Source organism: Arvicola amphibius, chromosome 13, assembly GCF_903992535.2.
Source record: "Arvicola amphibius chromosome 13, mArvAmp1.2, whole genome shotgun sequence".
NCBI classification, from domain to species: Eukaryota; Metazoa; Chordata; class Mammalia; order Rodentia; family Cricetidae; genus Arvicola; species Arvicola amphibius.
In genome coordinates, this window is record NC_052059.1 from 45,214,027 (window position 1) to 45,231,746 (window position 17,720).

The 17,720-nt window shown below is 48.8% G+C and overlaps 1 protein-coding gene across 1 annotated transcript; it reads right to left on the reverse strand.

Annotated features, from left to right (window-relative positions):
* Positions 1-302: 302 nt before the first annotated feature.
* Positions 303-1,836, reverse strand: Nkx3-1 (NK3 homeobox 1). The gene is made up of 2 exons (XM_038309578.1): positions 1,542-1,836; positions 303-730 (listed from the first exon to the last, which is right to left on the reverse strand). The coding sequence occupies exons 1-2, from the start codon at positions 1,834-1,836 to the stop codon at positions 303-305; spliced, it is 723 nt and encodes a 240-aa protein (XP_038165506.1).
* Between the last annotated feature and the right edge of the window lie 15,884 nt (positions 1,837-17,720).

Below are 17,720 nucleotides of genomic sequence, written 5' to 3' on the forward strand. Positions count from 1 at the left end.
AAGTTCTAGAAACGGAGGAACTTGTCTGCCTCTCTCCAAACAGGGAGCAGAGAGCAGTGACCTACACACTTGAAACTGTGACTAGATACTAAAAATAGCCACTGCCCCAGGTCTTTCACCGGCCCACCAGAGAAGAACTGGAATATTCCCTGGAAAACCCCCAACCAGTTTGGGTCTGCACACTTCTTGCTCCTGACTCCTTTGACCTCAGCCATTTTGGCGGGTTTTTTTGTTTGTTTTTCCCCCCAGAGACCCCCGGGGAAGGCAGTTTCTGATCTATGAACTTGTCCTCTGAACTGCTGTTACCAGAAAGTTGGACGCCAGCTGCCCAGACAATAAAGGTACGGGTAATAGGGGTAGCTGGTGTACACGGAAACCGAGGAGGCCCTAGACAGGCTGTCTTCTTTCAGGGCTGGCAAAGACAAAGGCGAGGTCTTCTCCAAGACGCCGAGCTCTTCGGACAGCTGCTTTCGCTTAGTCTTGTAGCGTCTGTTCTGAAACCATATTTTCACTTGGGTTTCGGTGAGCTTGAGGTTCTTGGCCAGGTGAGCCCTTTCAGGGGCAGACAGGTACTTCTGATGGCTGAACTTCCTCTCCAGCTCGATCACCTGAGTGTGAGAGAAGGCAGCCCTGGAGCGCTTCGGAGGCTGCTTGGGGACCTGGGAGGTGGTGCTTGATAAGTCGCTTGGAGTGTGTTCACAGTCCAACAGATAGGTCTCAAAATGCCCATCTGGAGAAGAACAGAGGAGGAGAGAATGAAAAAGTTACATGTTAGCCCAGAATTCAATTCTGCTTTCAGCCGCCAAACAAACAGCCCACTGTCATCTTGGATACATTTCATTTTTTTCCCTTGCCCGACTAAAGAACTACCCCGAAGGAGAAGTAAGTAGGTTTTGATACTATGTATTCGTTTCTAATAATCAGTGTGAACTAAGCTTAGGTCTTAGTGTTTCACGGTTAAACTTTCTGCCATGTTATGTCATTGAAACCGGGATCCTGGATGTGTGTAGCAAAGAGAGGTGGGAGACAGGAACAGGGAGAGCGAGACATCACAAGGACTAACTAAGGCTTGTGGGGATAAGCCAGTTCATCTTCTTCCCAAACCCAATTCCCTTTCTGTAACTACGGCTTAGTTGCATGAGAACTGATTGGGGGGTGGGGAGTGGGGGGGTGGGGTGAAGGACAAAAGGCGACTCGACATTATTATAAAGACCTAAAGGGACATTCATAATTTTATGGCTCGTGGAATGGACATGCAAAGGGAGCCTGGCCATGGGCTTGATTTATGAATATTAATGGATTTTTTGTTGTTGTTAGTTCTAGTCGCCACTGTCTGGAGTCGCTAGAAAAAGAGCCAAGCCGATGGCAAAAGTTGTTAGCGGCCCTCAAGGTTGATGCCAAAGGTGGTTTGGTGCCGAGGACGGTGAAGTCCCTCCTGTGGCCATGAACCCCAAATGCCTGCATTCGGAGCTCGGGACCACCAACGTGGGAGCAGTCTTATTCCAGCGCAACGCGCCTGCCTCTAGGTCTATTCCGCTTACCTGTCTCAGGTTCAGCCGGCGTCTCTGCGGGGCTGTGTCGGATATTTGGCGGGTCCCCTAGAGCCACGCCGTGACCTCCTGCTTCCTCAGGTTCCCGAGAGGGTTCCCTTCTGGGGTCTGGTTGGCGCTGATGCTGCGGGCTGTTTGCGTGTCCCCCGCGCCGCTCCGCGCAGTCTCGCAGGATGTCCTGGATGAGGAAGGAGGTGAGCCGCTTGGACTGCGAGGGTGGCGCTGCCCAGGGACTGCGGCCACCCGACTCTACCCGCGCATCTCGGGGCTCCAGGGTCCTGAGCATCTCGACTCTGCTGTGCGTCGCTTTGCTTTACCCCGGCCGCGCGCACTTATAGCCTTGGGGAGAACCGCGCCGCCTGCCCATTGGCTGCAGGGACACAGCTGCGCCCCGATTGGCTGCCGCGGGCTCCAGGTGACCGTGAAGAGGCCAGTCCTGCGCCTGGTAGGCTCCAGAGTCTTTCCTTGTTGAGCTCTTAACTTCCCTGGTTCCCCCACTCGCCATAAGCAACTCACACCCTTTCTGCAGTCTGGACATAAACCCCGAACCCTTACTGTAATAGCGATGTGGAAGACCTGCGTGTAGCTCTCAAGAAGCTGTCAAAGCGCGGTGGCCCACCGAGCTGAGCAGGCAGGTCTCTGCCGCCTACCCTAACTGTATAAATAACAAGAAAAAATGATAACAGAGCCAGATCTACTGAGTTTAAGGCTGTCCTAGGTCTGGTAGCCAGGTAAATGCTAGCACCACCCTGGATTCCCGGCTGCAAACAGCAAAAATCGAATAGGGAAGGACATAGTATGGCAATGTCACATTTACTGAGTTGACCACATACTGTGACCTCAGGAAAGAACATTCTTAAGAAATAAACTCTCAAGTCGGGTGTGGGCAGCTCATGCCTTTAATGCCATCAAAGGGAGGCAGAGAGTTCGAGGCCAGACTGGTCTATATAGAAAGTTCCAGGACAACCAGGGTTGCATAGACGCTGTCTTAAACAATAACAACAGAAACAACATCACACACACCAAGAAACCCACAAAAAATTGAAAAAGGAACCGAACGCTCAAGCCCAGACTCCCTTTGTACGTCACTGAGATGTCACAGGGTGCGGAACAATGCTCTGGACTAGAAAAGGAGTGGGCTAAAATACTATAGCATTCAGTACAAAGTAGGAAAGCCTACGCTGATGTTCTTTCGAATTACTTTATGCAGCTTGTATCTACATTGTCTAAGGCAGCTCCCACTGACCTGAAATCTGCTCAGATGGGTTCGCTGTATGTCTGAGAGGAGGGAAGGGGAACAGGTTGTTGAGAACGCAGCAACTGCCCAGGGGAAACCGAGATGAGTAACCGAAAGGTCTTGGGAAAAGCTGCCTTTCCTCTTGCATTTTACCTAGACTATTTTCCTTTAATATATATACATGTATATATGTATATATAGCTTGTATATATATATATATATATATATATATATATAGTTTGAAATAGTTATAGGTTCACAGGAAACTACAAAAGTAACAACCACAATGGCCCTCATTATCTCATCTTTTTATTTCATTTATTGAGTCTGTGTGTATCCCCCTCCCTTCCAGGCCCACATATAAATGCTGCTCCCCAGGGTTGTACTTTGGGGAGGTGCTTTGGACCTCTAAGAGCTGGAGCCAAATGAGAAGTCCTCAGGTCCTGGAGGATATAGGGATTTTAGAACCTCTGTATCCCCTCCTTTCCCGGCCCCAGTATATGAATTCTCCCACCGGCCCATGCTCCTGTCGCACTGTGCCGTCTTCATTTGAGGCCCCCAAGTCTTGGACTTGAACCTCTAGACCCATAAACTAAAGCAATCAATCATCCATTTACCTAACTAGTCTGCATCTGGGGTTTGGCTGTAGTGACAGAAACCTAGTGCAGAAAGTCGCGTTCCTTTCCCTGGGTGTGCAGTGGCCCTGTGTGTGGTAGGGCGAGTTATGTGATGGTTCCTTTGGGTCACCAGCTTGGCCAGGGCATTAGCGAGGCTCACCTTTGGGTGCGCCTGAGAGGGTGCTTTCAGAGAAGGTTAACGGGGGTGGGGGAGGGGCAGATATTTAGCCTGCATGTGTGTAGTTCCGTTTCCGCAGGTGAAGACAGAATAAAAAGGGGGAGAAAGAAAAGAGAAAATTATGTTTCTTGGGTGACGGAGACGTGAACAGCCTCCTGCGCCTCCCCCGTGACAGACTTATCCCCTCAAGCTGCGAACCAAAGTTAGCCTTTTCCTCTAAATTACTTCCGTTGGATGTTTGGTCACGGAGTTGAGGAAAAAATTAGCAGATACAAGAGGTGCAAAACAGCAGTCCAGCTCTTTGAGCGTCTGTGGCACTGTTTCCACAGCAACGAGGGTCAGTTCCTGGGCATCCTCTTCAGCATCTGTTGTCGCTGGTTTATCTCAGCCATTAGCATATGTTCAGTGTTGGTTTATTTGAGCATGAGTTTTGTATTTGCACTTGATGGCTTGTGATGTTGTTATCAGTCAGGCACGGGTCTTCATTGATGAGACAGTATAAAGTTCTAGTCTCAAAATAAATGCCAGATGAATCAAACACAAACAGGCACACGGAGACTTTTTTTTAAAACCATGCTTATTAAAAAATTGCAAATCAAGGGGCTGGAGAGATAGCTCAGTGGTTAAGAGCACTTACTGCTCTTGCAGAGGATTGGGGTTCAATCCCCAGCTCTATGTCAGGCAGTTGTAAATTGCCTGCAACACCAGTTTCAGGGGAGCTGATGCTTCTGACCCCTGCAGGCACCTGCATGCACATACATACAGATATGCAAACATAAACATTATTTTTAAGTATTTTTTTAAAAGAAGAAGAAATGCATACCAAAGCCACATTGATAGCTCCTTTCTAGCCATCAGACTGAGAAAGATCTTGTTAAAGTGCCACCCGGACTGTGAAGAACCGCTGTGCACAGAGAATAAACAGATTTGCGTACTTGGATGGCAACTTGATAGTATTTCTTTTTAAAAAAAATATTTATTTATTTATTATGCATACAATATTCTGTCTGTGTGTATGTCCACAGGCCAGAAGAGGGCACCAGATCTCATTACAGATGGTTGTGAGCCACCATGTGGTTGTTGGGAATTGAACTCAAGACCTTTGGAAGAGCAGACAATGCTCTTAACCACTGAGCCATCTCTCCAGCCCTTGATAGTATCTCTTTACACTAAAAATGAACATATCCTTCAACACAGCTAGTTCAGCTTTTGCCCTGGAAACTCATAAATACACAATGTCCTGACCTGGGAACCCATTTTTTAGTCCAGTCACAGAGAATCAGTTGTGTATATAAAAAGTGTAACTACTAGTGATCCTTATAATTTATATCCAGATGTAGATAAGGAGCGTATGTTTATTCAGTAGGACAGTTGTGCCTGCTTGGTGACATGGAGTCAGTCAGGCTGAGAGAAGGAAGGGAGGGAGAGTTGAACAAGGTCTGTTCCTTTCTACTCACTTATAGTTTTTAAAAATTACAAACCTGGCGTTGGAGAGATTACTCTGTGGTCAAGAGCACTTGCTGCTCTTCCATAGGACCTACTCAGCTCCCAGGATTCATCAGTTGGCTTTACACCTCTCTGTAATACAGATCCTGAGACTCTGATACCTACTTTCTGGATCTGCAGGTGCCTAAATGTGTGTGTGTGTGTGTGTGTGAGAGAGAGGGAGAGAGAGAGAGAGAGGGAGAGGGAGAGGGAGAGAAGAGAGGAGAGAGAGAGACATGGACACAGAGAAAGAGACAGAGGGAGGGAAAGAGGGAGAGAGAAACAGAAAGACAGAGACAGCACACACAGAGACAGACAGAGAAAGAGATGGAGGGAGGGAGCGAGGGAGAGTGAGAAACAGAGACAGGACAGGACAGCACACAGAGAGAGAGAGAGAGAAAGAGAGAGAGAAAGAGAGGGGGAAGGGAAAGAGACAGAGATAGCAGAAAGAGAAAGAGAGAGAGGGAGAGGGAGGGAGACAGACAGAGAGACAAAGAGAGAGAGATTGAGATTTTTAAAAATTACAAATAAAAATTACAAATCCAGGGGCTGTTTTTGGATGGTTTTGTGGTTAAGAGTGTGCACACCTCCTCCAGAGGACCTAAGTTTGGTTCCTAGCACCCACACTGGGTGCTTTACAACCCCTGACTTGTATTATCACTCACAACTACTTGGCTCTTGGCATCCGACAAGCATTTAATAAAGGCTGACTATCTGGATACTCAACGTCTGTTCGTAGGAGGCCTCGTCTCAGTGGCTGGTAGAATTCTCCATTGTGTCCCAGGAAAGTCACAGGAAGATAAGTCGGCTTCATCTCCTTGTTGTGTTTGTGCAGCTTAAACTGAGCCAGAATGACCAAGGGCAGCAAAGAAGCCACGGGAGACGGTGGGAGGCAGAATAATGGGCGCACACAGATGTCCATCTACGGGTCCCTTAATCTGTGAATATCCTCTGCAAATGGCAAGAGACAGGCTGAAGGTGGTTGGTATTGAGCTAGACTTGAAGTGGAAAGATTATTTGGGAATATCAGATGGAGTAGGTAGGGCAGTGGGTCGGAAAAGGATACAGGGCATCTGAAGCAAGGGTAGAGCAAAAGGATGTGAGGGAAAGTCTGTCTACCGGCTGTAGTTAGATTCGATGGTGAAGAAGGTCATTGGTTAAGGAATATGGTAGCCACCGGAAGCTGGAGAAATAGCCTGGGGCCTGCAGAGATCCAGTAAAGGACTTCTAACTTCCATGCTTAGGGTAATCCATCTGTTCTGTTTATTGGAACTTTAAGTTCTTTTTTTTTCTCTTTTTCTTTTTAAAATTGAAGCATATATTTAGGCGCTTGCCTTTTATTGGGACCTGCTTTTATTCGTTGTCTTTCAGCCTTTAGCCATACTAAATCCTCAAAGCCAATGAACATTCTAGAAATTATCTCAATAGATGCTAGAAATAGAAGGCACACCGGAGCCATCAGCTTCTTGTGTTCTTCCGACAAAACCTCAGGTTTGAAGAGACTGACTATGAAGTATAACCAGGCATGGAGTCTCAGGAAGCCCCAGCTCAATGCTTCCCCCTGCCCCGCACGCCTGCATTATGTCCCTCCTTCCATCCTTCCCCAACAGCATCCAGTCCCACCCTCCAGCACGTGTCCAGGTGACACGTGCAGAGGTTACAGAACGGTCTGTCCTGTGCACGTGATCGTTTTTTAAGTGTAGGAAGAGACACAGTGACAGAAATAACTCTTACCAGAGAAAAACATTTATATACTCAGAAAACAGCACCATGCTGGGTCATGGGAGAGGTACCAGGGCTGGGCAAGAAGCAGAAAGGGTGCAGAGAAAGCCAGGTGTTTATAGTGGTTAGCATGGGCAGGAAGGGGAGAGGCAGGGCACCAGTACTGCAGGCTTAGGATAACTGGAATCATTTGGCCTGGTTGTGTGCCTGGAATCTGAGCAGACTTGGGCCAGGGAGTATGTTGGCTTAGTCTGTGAGCATTAAAGTGTTTGGGGACTTGATTCTGGTTGGCAGGAATTTGTCAGTGCCATCCCTCCTCTGCAGAGCCCCAAGTTAAACTATCATAAAACACAGATTGGAATTTTTTTCTTAAAGCTTGATGTATATTGCCCAGCAAGACGGCTCAGCAGGTAAAGGTATTTGTTGTGCAAGCCTGGTGACATGAGAGCCTGGATCCTTCGTGAAGGTGGAAGGAGAGAATTGTCTCCACAAAACTGTCCTCTGACCTCCACACATGCACCCACAACAGAAACTGAAAAAGCATTCTGAGAGCATCATGTGTCACCGGATGACGTTATTTTCACAGGCTAATGTTTTCCTGTTTAAAATACCTTTCAAGACCTTCAGAATCCCGTTTCCCTGCACATACACTGAGCTGGGGGTGTGTCCTGGGGAGCCCCTGTGCTCATTCAGAGAGAGTAAAAAGGAAAAAGAAGGGAGAGGTGAGACCCTGGGAGAGAGGAGTGAGACAAGTCACGAGGGAGCACTCTCAGCTGACCATACCAAAGCAGGAGTGGAAGATCAAGGCTGACATCCAGCTGCCTGAGAAATGCCCAGGCCCCACCCTTATGTTGAGATTTTTCTTTCTCTCCCTTCTTCACATTTTGACAATGCGGTCTTCTTTTCTCTTTTCTCTTTTCTTTTCTTTTCTTTTCTTTTCTTTTCTTTTCTTTTCTTTTCTTTTCTGTCCCTCTCTCTCCCTCCCTCCCTCCTTCTCTCCCTCCCTCCCTTCCTCTTTTTCTTTCTCCCCACTTCAGAGCTCTGTTCCAGTCCCCAGTCCTCACCAAGAGAGGATGTGCTGGGATGTTTCTCTCAGCAGAGACCCTATCTCCCTCAACATGAAAAGGAAAAAAAATTCTCCTAGCACAGTGCTCGCCCCCTGATTTTTTGCATCCTGGGGTGGAGCAGAGAACATTTCCCCAGGGTTCTTGGATGCTCAGCAATATTGGTGTTGAGACTTGTCCCTCTGTTATTTGGGGAACTGACCCAGAACACTAAATTTTGGGGTCTGCTTCTACTAAAACAACTTTGATGCAGAGGCAGTGAGAAAGACTTATGGTTTTAGAGTTACAGAGCCCAAGACCCCAAGACTTAGGGGCTTTGCGTGGGCTTTGCCTGTGATGACTTCTTGCTTATTCATAACAAGGCAGATGGCAGTGAGAGAAAGGTTAAGACAGGAGGAGGGAGGGAGGGAGCTCCCAGCCAAGCGTATCCAATCAGGAGCCCACTTTCCTATTAACAGTGTTAACTCATTCCCGAGTACATCTAGAACCTTTAGAGCCTTATCCCTTCTAAGATTCCCACCTCTTTATATTGTTACCATGGCAATGACCTTTCCACATGGTGGTCCGAGGAGACATCTAAGCCATGGCACCCCAAGAGGACAGAGATAGGACCCTGGCCCCTGACAGCCCGTCTCAGAATCCAGGGTCTTACTAGACAACAGATTGCTCCTCAGCAGGCCTAGGTGGGCAGTGCAAATCTTCATTTCTAACAAACTTCCAGGCAAGACCCTGGGACCCCCCCACCTGTAACTAGTGGAAGCTGTTCTGTGAGGGAGAGAGGATGCAGCGTGATTGGATGTGTGTGTGGCTATAGCACACATGTAGTGAGTTCCAGACCTCCCACATGTTTGGACCCTTACTCTTACTGTGAAACTGGCCAGCCTCCCTATCTCATGCCTACCTGAAGGCTCCTATCCTTCTGTCTCAAGACTTTATGAACCTCCAAATGCCTGCCCACCAGTTTTTCCTGCACAACTCTCTGCAAGGACCAGGGAAATCAGGCTTTGGAGAACTTTGGTGGACAGATAACATCAACCTCATGATGCCCCTGATCCCATCCGTGCTTAGCACCCAAGGAAAGCCACGGAGAAGATTTATTAAGCAATAGGAGCCTAAGAGTATTTTGCTAATAGTGCCCTGGTCACCAGCCCCCCCTCCCCCTCCACAGCTGCTGGACTGTGTCTGGAGAAATGTCTGTCCCCATCCTCTGACTGGGTGGCCGCTCCTGATCTGTTCAACAGCTTAGCCGAGGCCCTCACCTGGGAGACACATTGGGGATGTTTGTCTAGGGGAGGGTCCTCTGACCTTCCCCCAACACTGACTACCCCTGGTAACATGATACCTTCCCTCTGCCACTCTTGCTAGGAGAGTCTCCCATGACACTGGGTTGTCAGAGCCTTGGGTGCCCTAGAGTGATGGCCATGATCAGAGGGAAGATGGACACCTGAGAAGGTAGCAAAGCTGGTTCTTAGACCTGGGGTGGGGACATGGGCAGTGACACTCTGTGGCTCTGCAGAAAGTTCTACCCACCTTGAACTAGACAGGACCCAGAAAACCCATAGGGCTGTCTGGAAAGAAAACTACTTTGTTCTAGGACATTTTCCCAAACTCCGTTTTGGCTGGGACAGCCTTGGCCCACAAGGAGGTATGGAAGCTGCTAGCAATGAGTTGGTGTTGGGCCTGTGTCGAGGCCTGGCATTCTGGGTGACAGCAGTGGGGACAGGCTGGGCCCGGATGGTGTTTGGACAGCTTGGAAGGGAAGTGACCACCCAGCGTTGGGGTTGGATGGAAGGGCAGACCCTTGAGACCACCCAGCAGCAGTGCCCAGGGCCTGCGAGGCTTTAGGACAGAGGACACCTTGCATTCTGGTCGGTCATGTGTTTATCCAAGCACCCTTCCCCCACAGCGGGCTGGAGAGAGGAGAAAGGAGAACAAGCAGAAAGGCACGGGTACAGACAGGAAGTGTGCAAGATTCCTACTTCTGTGCACAGACTTAGGAGCCTCGGGACATGGTTTTGGAAGCAGGGAAACAGGTTCTGAGAGACCTGCCTGAAATTAGACACTAGTGACTTGGCTGTCAGCGCACAGGCCAGTTTTATTTCTGTCCTCTGGAGCATTCTTTATCTTGTTGTTTTTATTGCTTTAAACCGAAATGTGTTTTTTTCCTGTTTGTTCAGTTTTTGTTTTGTGTTGTGTTTTGAGACAGGAGCTCATAAAACCCAAGCTGCCTTCAAACTTGCTCTGGAGCTGATTTTGGGCTAACCCTCTTGTAACCATGTCCAGAGTGCTCGGGTTACAGGCAAGAACCATCATACCTGCCTCAAATGTGAGAGAGAGAGAGAGAGAGAGAGAGAGAGAGAGAGAGAGAGAGAGAGAGAGAGGGGAGAGGGGGGGGGGGAGAAGGAGAGAGAGAGGGGGGAGAGGGGAGAGGAAAGAAGGAGAGAGGGGGCAAGGAAGATGGGAAAGGCAAAGATAATAGCGATCATTTAATTTGTTTTTGTTTTTTTTTTTTACTTTTTTTGAGGGGGAATAAGTAAGAAAATTTGGGGGGTGGACAGGACAGATGGCACAGTGGTTAAGAGTGCTTGCCATTCTCCAGAGGACCTGGGTTTTAATTCCCAGCACACGTGGGTAGCTTCTATCTGGATCTGGCCTCAGAGGGTATGCCCTCCCACCCCCGACACGGCTGGGGCTCACAGATATCCACAAAGAAATAACATGGTGCAGTCCCAGCTAAAGCGCCCTTGTCAGGATTTTTTTAAAATGTGTGAATGTGTGTGTGTGTGTGTGTGTGTGTGTGTGTGTGTCTGTGAGAGAGAGAGATGGAGGGAGAGAGAGAGAGAGAGAGAGAGAGAGAGAGAGAGAGAGAGAGAGAGAGAGGGTGCACATATACCCTGATAACTTTGAGTCCCTTGGTTGAGCTCAGGTCGTGTTTTGTGCAGTGAGCAGCTCTGTGCAGGGTTGCTGCTCTCTGGGTGTGGTGTGAATTGGTGGGAAGCCTGGTGTTCAGCATGGCAGTGGGGAGAAGTTGGGGTGGGTACATTAAGAGGTGGCGGGTCACTGGGTCGTGCTCTCAAAACAGAGAATACTGGTCTTACAGAGTTTGCTCCTGAGAGGGAGATTATGAAAAAAAAGAAAAGTGACCCCACCACCACACACACTGTTTGGCTTCCTCTGTTCCGATAGGCTCCTACCGTGGGGCCAGCAACCTCCTGTTGCAGCCAAGGTGGGGCCTTGCCAGGGCAAAGGGGCGACCTGCTCTTGGATCTATTACTTAAATATGTGAGCTTAATAAACTTCATTTTACACCATTCTGTCTCAGGTGTTTTACTACATCAGTGAAGAGATCAAATGATTCACCTGCTTCTTGGTGGTAGACCTAAGGCAAACTCAGTAGACTCAAGGATACCCGTCCTCCAAGCCATCCAAAACTCAGGGGAAGTTAGGCACTCTGAGTCCAGAACTGCTCAACTCTCCCTTAAAGTGCGTTTGATACTGGAAAGAGGATAAGAACAGAGTCTGTTGTGACATTCGCCATTAATCCTAGCACTCAGGAGGCAGAAGCTGCCCAGTTCAGCGCCCAGCGTTTTTCCTGGAAACTGTCGTGCCTATGGTATTCTACATCCTCTGGTCGAACTCATCAGGAAAGGGATGGACTTCACCTGACTAAGAAGAAACAACAAAAACCCGGAGACCTGGGTGACATTCAAGGAATGCTGGGCGGTCCCGCATTCCCTGGAGGAAAATGGAAGCAATGTCGTCCCCTGGTGGTCATTTAAAGTTCTGCACGCAATGTCAGATTCCTCACTTCAGAGAATGTCGACCTTACAGGTAACCCTTCCGTGCAGATTTGCGAGACCGATTCTCAACCCAGGTGACCCTGATCAGGGAGCCGAGTCCCGTGGGCATTTGTGATGTCCTATATATGTGAGACATCTGAAAGGGTCAATACTTCCTTATTCATCTGACGTTCCCTGTGAGGCTGTGACCAAAAACCACGAGGAGCCAGAAGGCAGACATCAGGTGTGACTCCTTGGCAAATGGCTGCATGGGCTTGGGCATTACCCTAAAAGCCAGGACCAACATCCTTCAATGAGAAGTGGGAAGCCTCGGGGTTTAATGGAAAGCAGTGGATGTAGAACCCTCAACCTGGGGCTTTGTGTGAGCTTGAATCTGATCATTTGGGAGCTCGTGTCTTTCACCCTAAGTCTTTTGTTTCTGTGCAGCTGTGCCCTGTGTGTCCCCTCTGCATTCCTGCATGCAGACATCCGGTCCTTTTCCTTCACTCCCCCAAATCCTGCTCCCCTCATTAGGGGCACTGCCCTGAGCCCGTTCTCTTTGTGGGTATCTCCTAGGCTACTCGGACTTGCTTTGTTTTGTGATCATCTCTTGTCCTCCTATCTGTTGCGTTTCTAATGACATACCTACATTCTATGTAATATAAATGTTCGGTTACTGTAACAACAGCCACAATAGCAGTGGTTTTAAAGAAGTAGAAAGTTAGTTTTCCTCTCAGGGAGCAGTTGGGGGCTACACTGTCAAAAACTGATACAATTTGTGGTGTTAGGCGTTAGGCCCCTCCCATCTTCCTGCTCTTTCAGCATTTAGGATCTCCCCTGCCCCGCTCCCTCCATTTCATCCCTATTCCAGCAGCCACAGGAAGGGGAGAGAAGACCGCTTCCACTGAAGGGGCTCTCCATTCTTTCCACAGACATCTTTGAAGCCAGAACTTTGTTGCTTGAGCACTGCGAACCGCACAGCAGACTGGGAAAGTATCTTCAGCTGAGAGGAGGTGTGCCAGATGAAAACTGGGAGTTCAATTACTGACAAAGGAAGGAGAGGAGCGGTGGGTGACAGCTAGACCCCTCTGCCACGTTGTGTCCCCACGGCCAGTGCCTATGTAGGAGCCAGTGCCACCAGGGAACTAAAGGGCTCACTCCAACTAGAGTTATGTGTATCTTTCCTGCTGTTCCTTGTGATGTTTCTAGTACCTTTCCCTACCAGCTTCCTCGGCTCGTCTTGAGAAGAGGATTATGTTTTATGCACTCTTCTCTTTCCATCTCCTCTCTTGAAACAGGGGAAAGTGTGCTAGCCTTAGCAGTGGGTCCTTTGTGGATATCTGAGCGTGTCCATGCGGGTGCCCTTACATGTGTGGTTATCTGAGCGTGTCCATGCGGGTGCCCTTACATGTGTGGTTGGGGCGTATGTGTGTGAGTGCTAGAGGTCAAGGGCATGTGTCGTCTTTAGTCCTTCTCCACTCTACATTTCGAGGCAGCGTCTCTCACTGACCCTGGTGTGCATCCATTCAGTTGGCTGGCTGGCTGATGAGTTCCGGGGACCTGGCTGTCTCCTCTACTCCCAGCGCTCAGGTTAGAGATTTATGCCACCATACTGGCTTCCTGTGTCATTTCTGAGTCTCTGAACTCAGGTTCTTATGCTGAGCCAGCAGGTGCTTTGCCCACTGAAACATCTTGCCAGCCCTTGAGGATGGTTTTGAATGAGACTGGTCTTAGCCCCTTTTCCTGTGCTGCTCAGTGGAATATCCCTTGATTCTTGCTATCTGAACTTGACTGACAGGAGAGAAGCCAGAGGAATGAGATGAGAGACTTTCTTCCTCTCCATGGCTACGTTCTCTGGATGACACAAACTCTTACGGTGCCTGCTACTGGGGCCCAAAGACCTGTACCAGGAGTCAGCTGGTTGTCACAACAAGAAGGGAGTTCTCCAGGATTCTGACCCCCTAATTCAAAGCCTGAAAACCTTGTGGGGGTGTGCAAGAAAGCCAAACAGCAACAAGTCACTTCTTGATCCATGTAACAGTCAGCAAATTAAATCCAGAGTCCCAGGTCCTGGACAGGCAGAAGGTGGAAACACACTGGCCAGACCAGATCCACTTTCTTTAGAAAAGACAGACACGAAGGGTGAGTGCTTTGTGACACTGTCCTCAGGGCTCTAAGAGCAGTCTGGACTCTGAGACAGGCCTCCCTGGGGACTGTGGAGATGAGGCCTCAGGGGTGGGGCGGGGTACAGAAAGACAACAGACAGGAGCTGTGGTGAAAAGTTTGGCTCACTAAAGGCTTTGCTCAGGATTCCGTTTCCTGGGCCACAGGTTTCAGGCCATTAAACTAGGCTGGTGACAGGAGGAGGCAGAAGTCACTGAGACAGGTTGGGGAGGAGGCAGGCTGGTCTGAGATCAGCTTCAAAGGACAGACCCTGAGACTGGGACAGCACTCCTAGGCTCCTGTCAGCTGCTGGGCAGATCTTATCTCCAGTACCCTGGAATCTGGACAGCATCTCACCAAGATCCACCTTTCTTGCAGGTCGATGCTGGGGGTTGGGAGGAGCTAGCTGAACCTAAATAGAATCGGGAGAAAGGCGGAGTCCTTCCAGTTTTCTCCCTGCTGTCAGGGAGGAGAAGGAACCTGGAGGGAGGGCTGAAAATTCCCACTCCCTGGTCACTGAATATAGGCTCTGCGACCCTGGAGGTTCTGAATACACAGAAATGCACACAAAGATGAAAGACAAAAACAAAACCCAGAAAACTTCAAATGTAGTCTGCCCTGGCACCTAGAAGTGTGGTGGTACCACTCCCACCCAATGCCACCTTCCCCTCTCTGTGCTTTTTATCTTATGTGTACGACTGCTTCACCTGAATCTATACATGTACATCACACGTGTGCTTAGTACTTACAGAAGTCATCGAAGGGTATCGGATCCCCTGACACTGTGGTTAAAAACGTTTGTGGGCGCTGGGAACTGAACAAGGATCCTGTACAAGAGCAGCAAGTGCTCTTAACTGCCTATCCACCTGTCCTGCCCCTCTGTGCTAAGAATGAAAAACAAGCAAAAAAAAAACGCCAAAGAAACTCAAAAGAAAGCAGGGTCTTGTGTATCCCAAGCTGGCCCCTCTCACACACTAGTCAAGGATTGCTACGAAGCCTTGAACTTTTGATCCACCTACCTCTATCTCCTGAGTGATGAGATTACATGTAGGCTTGAGCCATCCTGCCTTCCTTATGTGGCCCTGGAGATTGAACCCCGGGGCCTTGCTGCGTGTTAGGTGAGCATTCAGTTAATCGAGCCACAACCCCCGACTCAGCCCTTTAACATTATATAATCCTTTAACTTTTTTTCTTAGTTTTCATTTTCTTAATGGATATTGTGGGGTTGACCACACAGGACTTCACCCATCTCCCACTGAGCTTGCTCCCCCCTTTTTTATTTACCCCCTTTTGATCTTTTCCAAAAATTCATCTTCTGTAGTTTTTACGTGTAGTATGAAGGAAACAAAGTCACTTGACTGTTATGGGGTTGGTAGGAAATTTTGGAAGTAGCTGCTCACAAAACCACAGGACGGAGAAGAGCGGGTCAGAGAAAAAGGTACAGTTGTCACTAACTGATAGTGTGACTGTCACTTCTGGGGCCATTGCGTGTATTTTCTGTTGGATGGATGTAGTCATCCCTTGGGGTCACTGTGAAATTGGTTCCAGGGCACACCCCCTTAGACGTCAAAATTCATGAACGTCATAGCTTTTGTTAACACAGCACCGTGTTGCACAGATGCCCCTCCATACACACATGCCATCCTTGGTCTGCCAGGTGTCTCTAGGCGACATTTAATACTTAAATGTCACTTCATATGCAGGGGCTCAACACAGTATTTAAGGGAAAGGCAATCCTCCCTTTTTGGGACTGTTGGAGTTTTTTTTTTTTCAAGTATTTAAAAATATATCTAAAGTTTGTTGAATCTGTGAATAGAGAGAGGGCAGCAGCTTGCCTGTATCTGATGGAGGAGGTGAATCCTGAGTGAGTGGGAAGTAGTTACAAGTGTAGACAGTGGTAGGTGGGTATTCACTGTATCAATGGAAATCTGGCACTGGGGGTGTGTCTCAGTGGTAGAGCACTTGCCTGGCTTTTGTGATGCCCTGGGTTCATCCATAACAACACACACACACACACACACACACACACACAGAGAGAGAGAGAGAGAGAGAGAGAGAGAGAGAGAGAGAGAGAGACCAAGACAGAGAAAGAGACACATACACACACATACACACACACACACACACAGAGAGAGAGAGAGAGAGAGAGAGAGGAGAGAGAGAGAGAGAGAGAGAGAGACCAAGTCAGAGAAAGAGACACATACACACACACATACACAATAGTTGCCCACACATGCACACACACAACTGCTCGCAAATAAATAGAAGCCCACCAGCAGGTAGATCAGTGCCCAGCAAGAAGAGGCAAACCTCAGCTGTAGATTACAGCTGTGCCCATGAGAAATGGCACCACTAAAGCAGTGTTGCCATCCTCAGCTGTAAATGGCTTACACTGTCGGTTAACACACACATTAAAGTGCACACCCAGTGCCTTCTAACACAGCACCCCAACTAACCTAAGTTACATCCAGCAGCCTGGATGAATCCCCACACAGCACATGGCACAAGGAGGCCAGTCACAAAAGAATCCGTGGAGGTCGATCCCCAGGGCCCTTCAAAACCAGACACAGCCGAAGGAAGCATCCACATGACCATAAGAAGAAGCCCAAAATTCTTCATCTCAGTAGCTGGGATCTCCTCTGGGGGATGGGGAATAAGAGGGGGGGCCGCATTTGGGGAGAGGGTGGGAAGCAGAGCTGCAGGAGGACAGGCACCCCGTGCTTGAGTGGGTGACTCTGAGTCATTGACAGAATCTGTTCACGTCACAAGTGTCCTTAAAACAGTGTCTCGGTGTTTGGTGTGGCGTTCTAGACGCAGCATCTATATATCATCCCCTTGTATTAAAAATGAAGAGGGTGTGTCAAACCAACAGGGAGCCACCCAAAGTTAGAATGACGACCCCAGAGTTCCAACTCCTCAGTTTTGCAGATGGAGAGTCAAGCACAGAGAGGTTAGAAGGCTGACCCAAGGTCACAGAGCATGTTCCTAATTAAACTGGGGCCAGAATAACGCAACAACTCACTGCCATCCTTCTGAAGGTGCTGGGCTGAGGGGCACTGCCTTTAAACCTGGGTCCCCTTCTTTTCCAGCAAAGGAAAAGAGCTAGTTATTGAGCTGATTCACATAAGTAAGGCATATGAACACTGGGAATTCTATATGTTTCAAATGGAAGTTTTAAAAAGATTTAAATACCCCCCACACTCCGAGGTGATGGTGGTGGTGATAAGGATGCTGAGAATATCACAAAAAGTGACTCACATCTCCCCCAGCTCCTGTCTAGACTCTATTTGGTACACAGCCTGGGAACCAGAGGGCTTAAGGGGGGGTGGGGTGGAAGCCGGGCTGGGAGATGAAGGGTCAGGAGCCAGAAAGTCTGCTAATGTGTTGACTCACCCACCTGGCCTAGGTGAAGCCCCTGGCCCTGGGACAGTCAGGACAGGAACCTTTGCTGTCTCTCTGAGAGCTTCTCTGTTTTGTTTAGAGGTCAATTACTTCCCATTTGGGGGACTTGTGAACATTAAGAGGTGAGCGGAGTGATGGCTCTGAAGGATGCAGATAAGGCCAGGCTTGCTTACTGGACGCTCGCTCCCCAGTAAAAGCCCCACGAGGATAAGCACTCACCAGCAAGGGACTCACAGAGTGGGCAGCTTTTAGCACCGGACTGATTCTGATTACAGGGAAGATTGACAGCTGAGGGCTGGGGACTTCCAAGGTTGGGGTGTGGGAGGGTGGTTTTCACCACAGGCACAGTGGGGAGAGGAGAAGAGCTTTCCTTGCTCCCCTTTCCTTAAGGAAGAAAGCATTGGTGTGGAGAGAAACCCAGACTCCCTTACTGTCTTCAGAAAAAGGAGTTCCTTCTGGGATGTGTGTGAATCGTGTTCTGTCATTGTTATTGGTTTTATGTTTGAGGTGAGCCAAAGAGGGG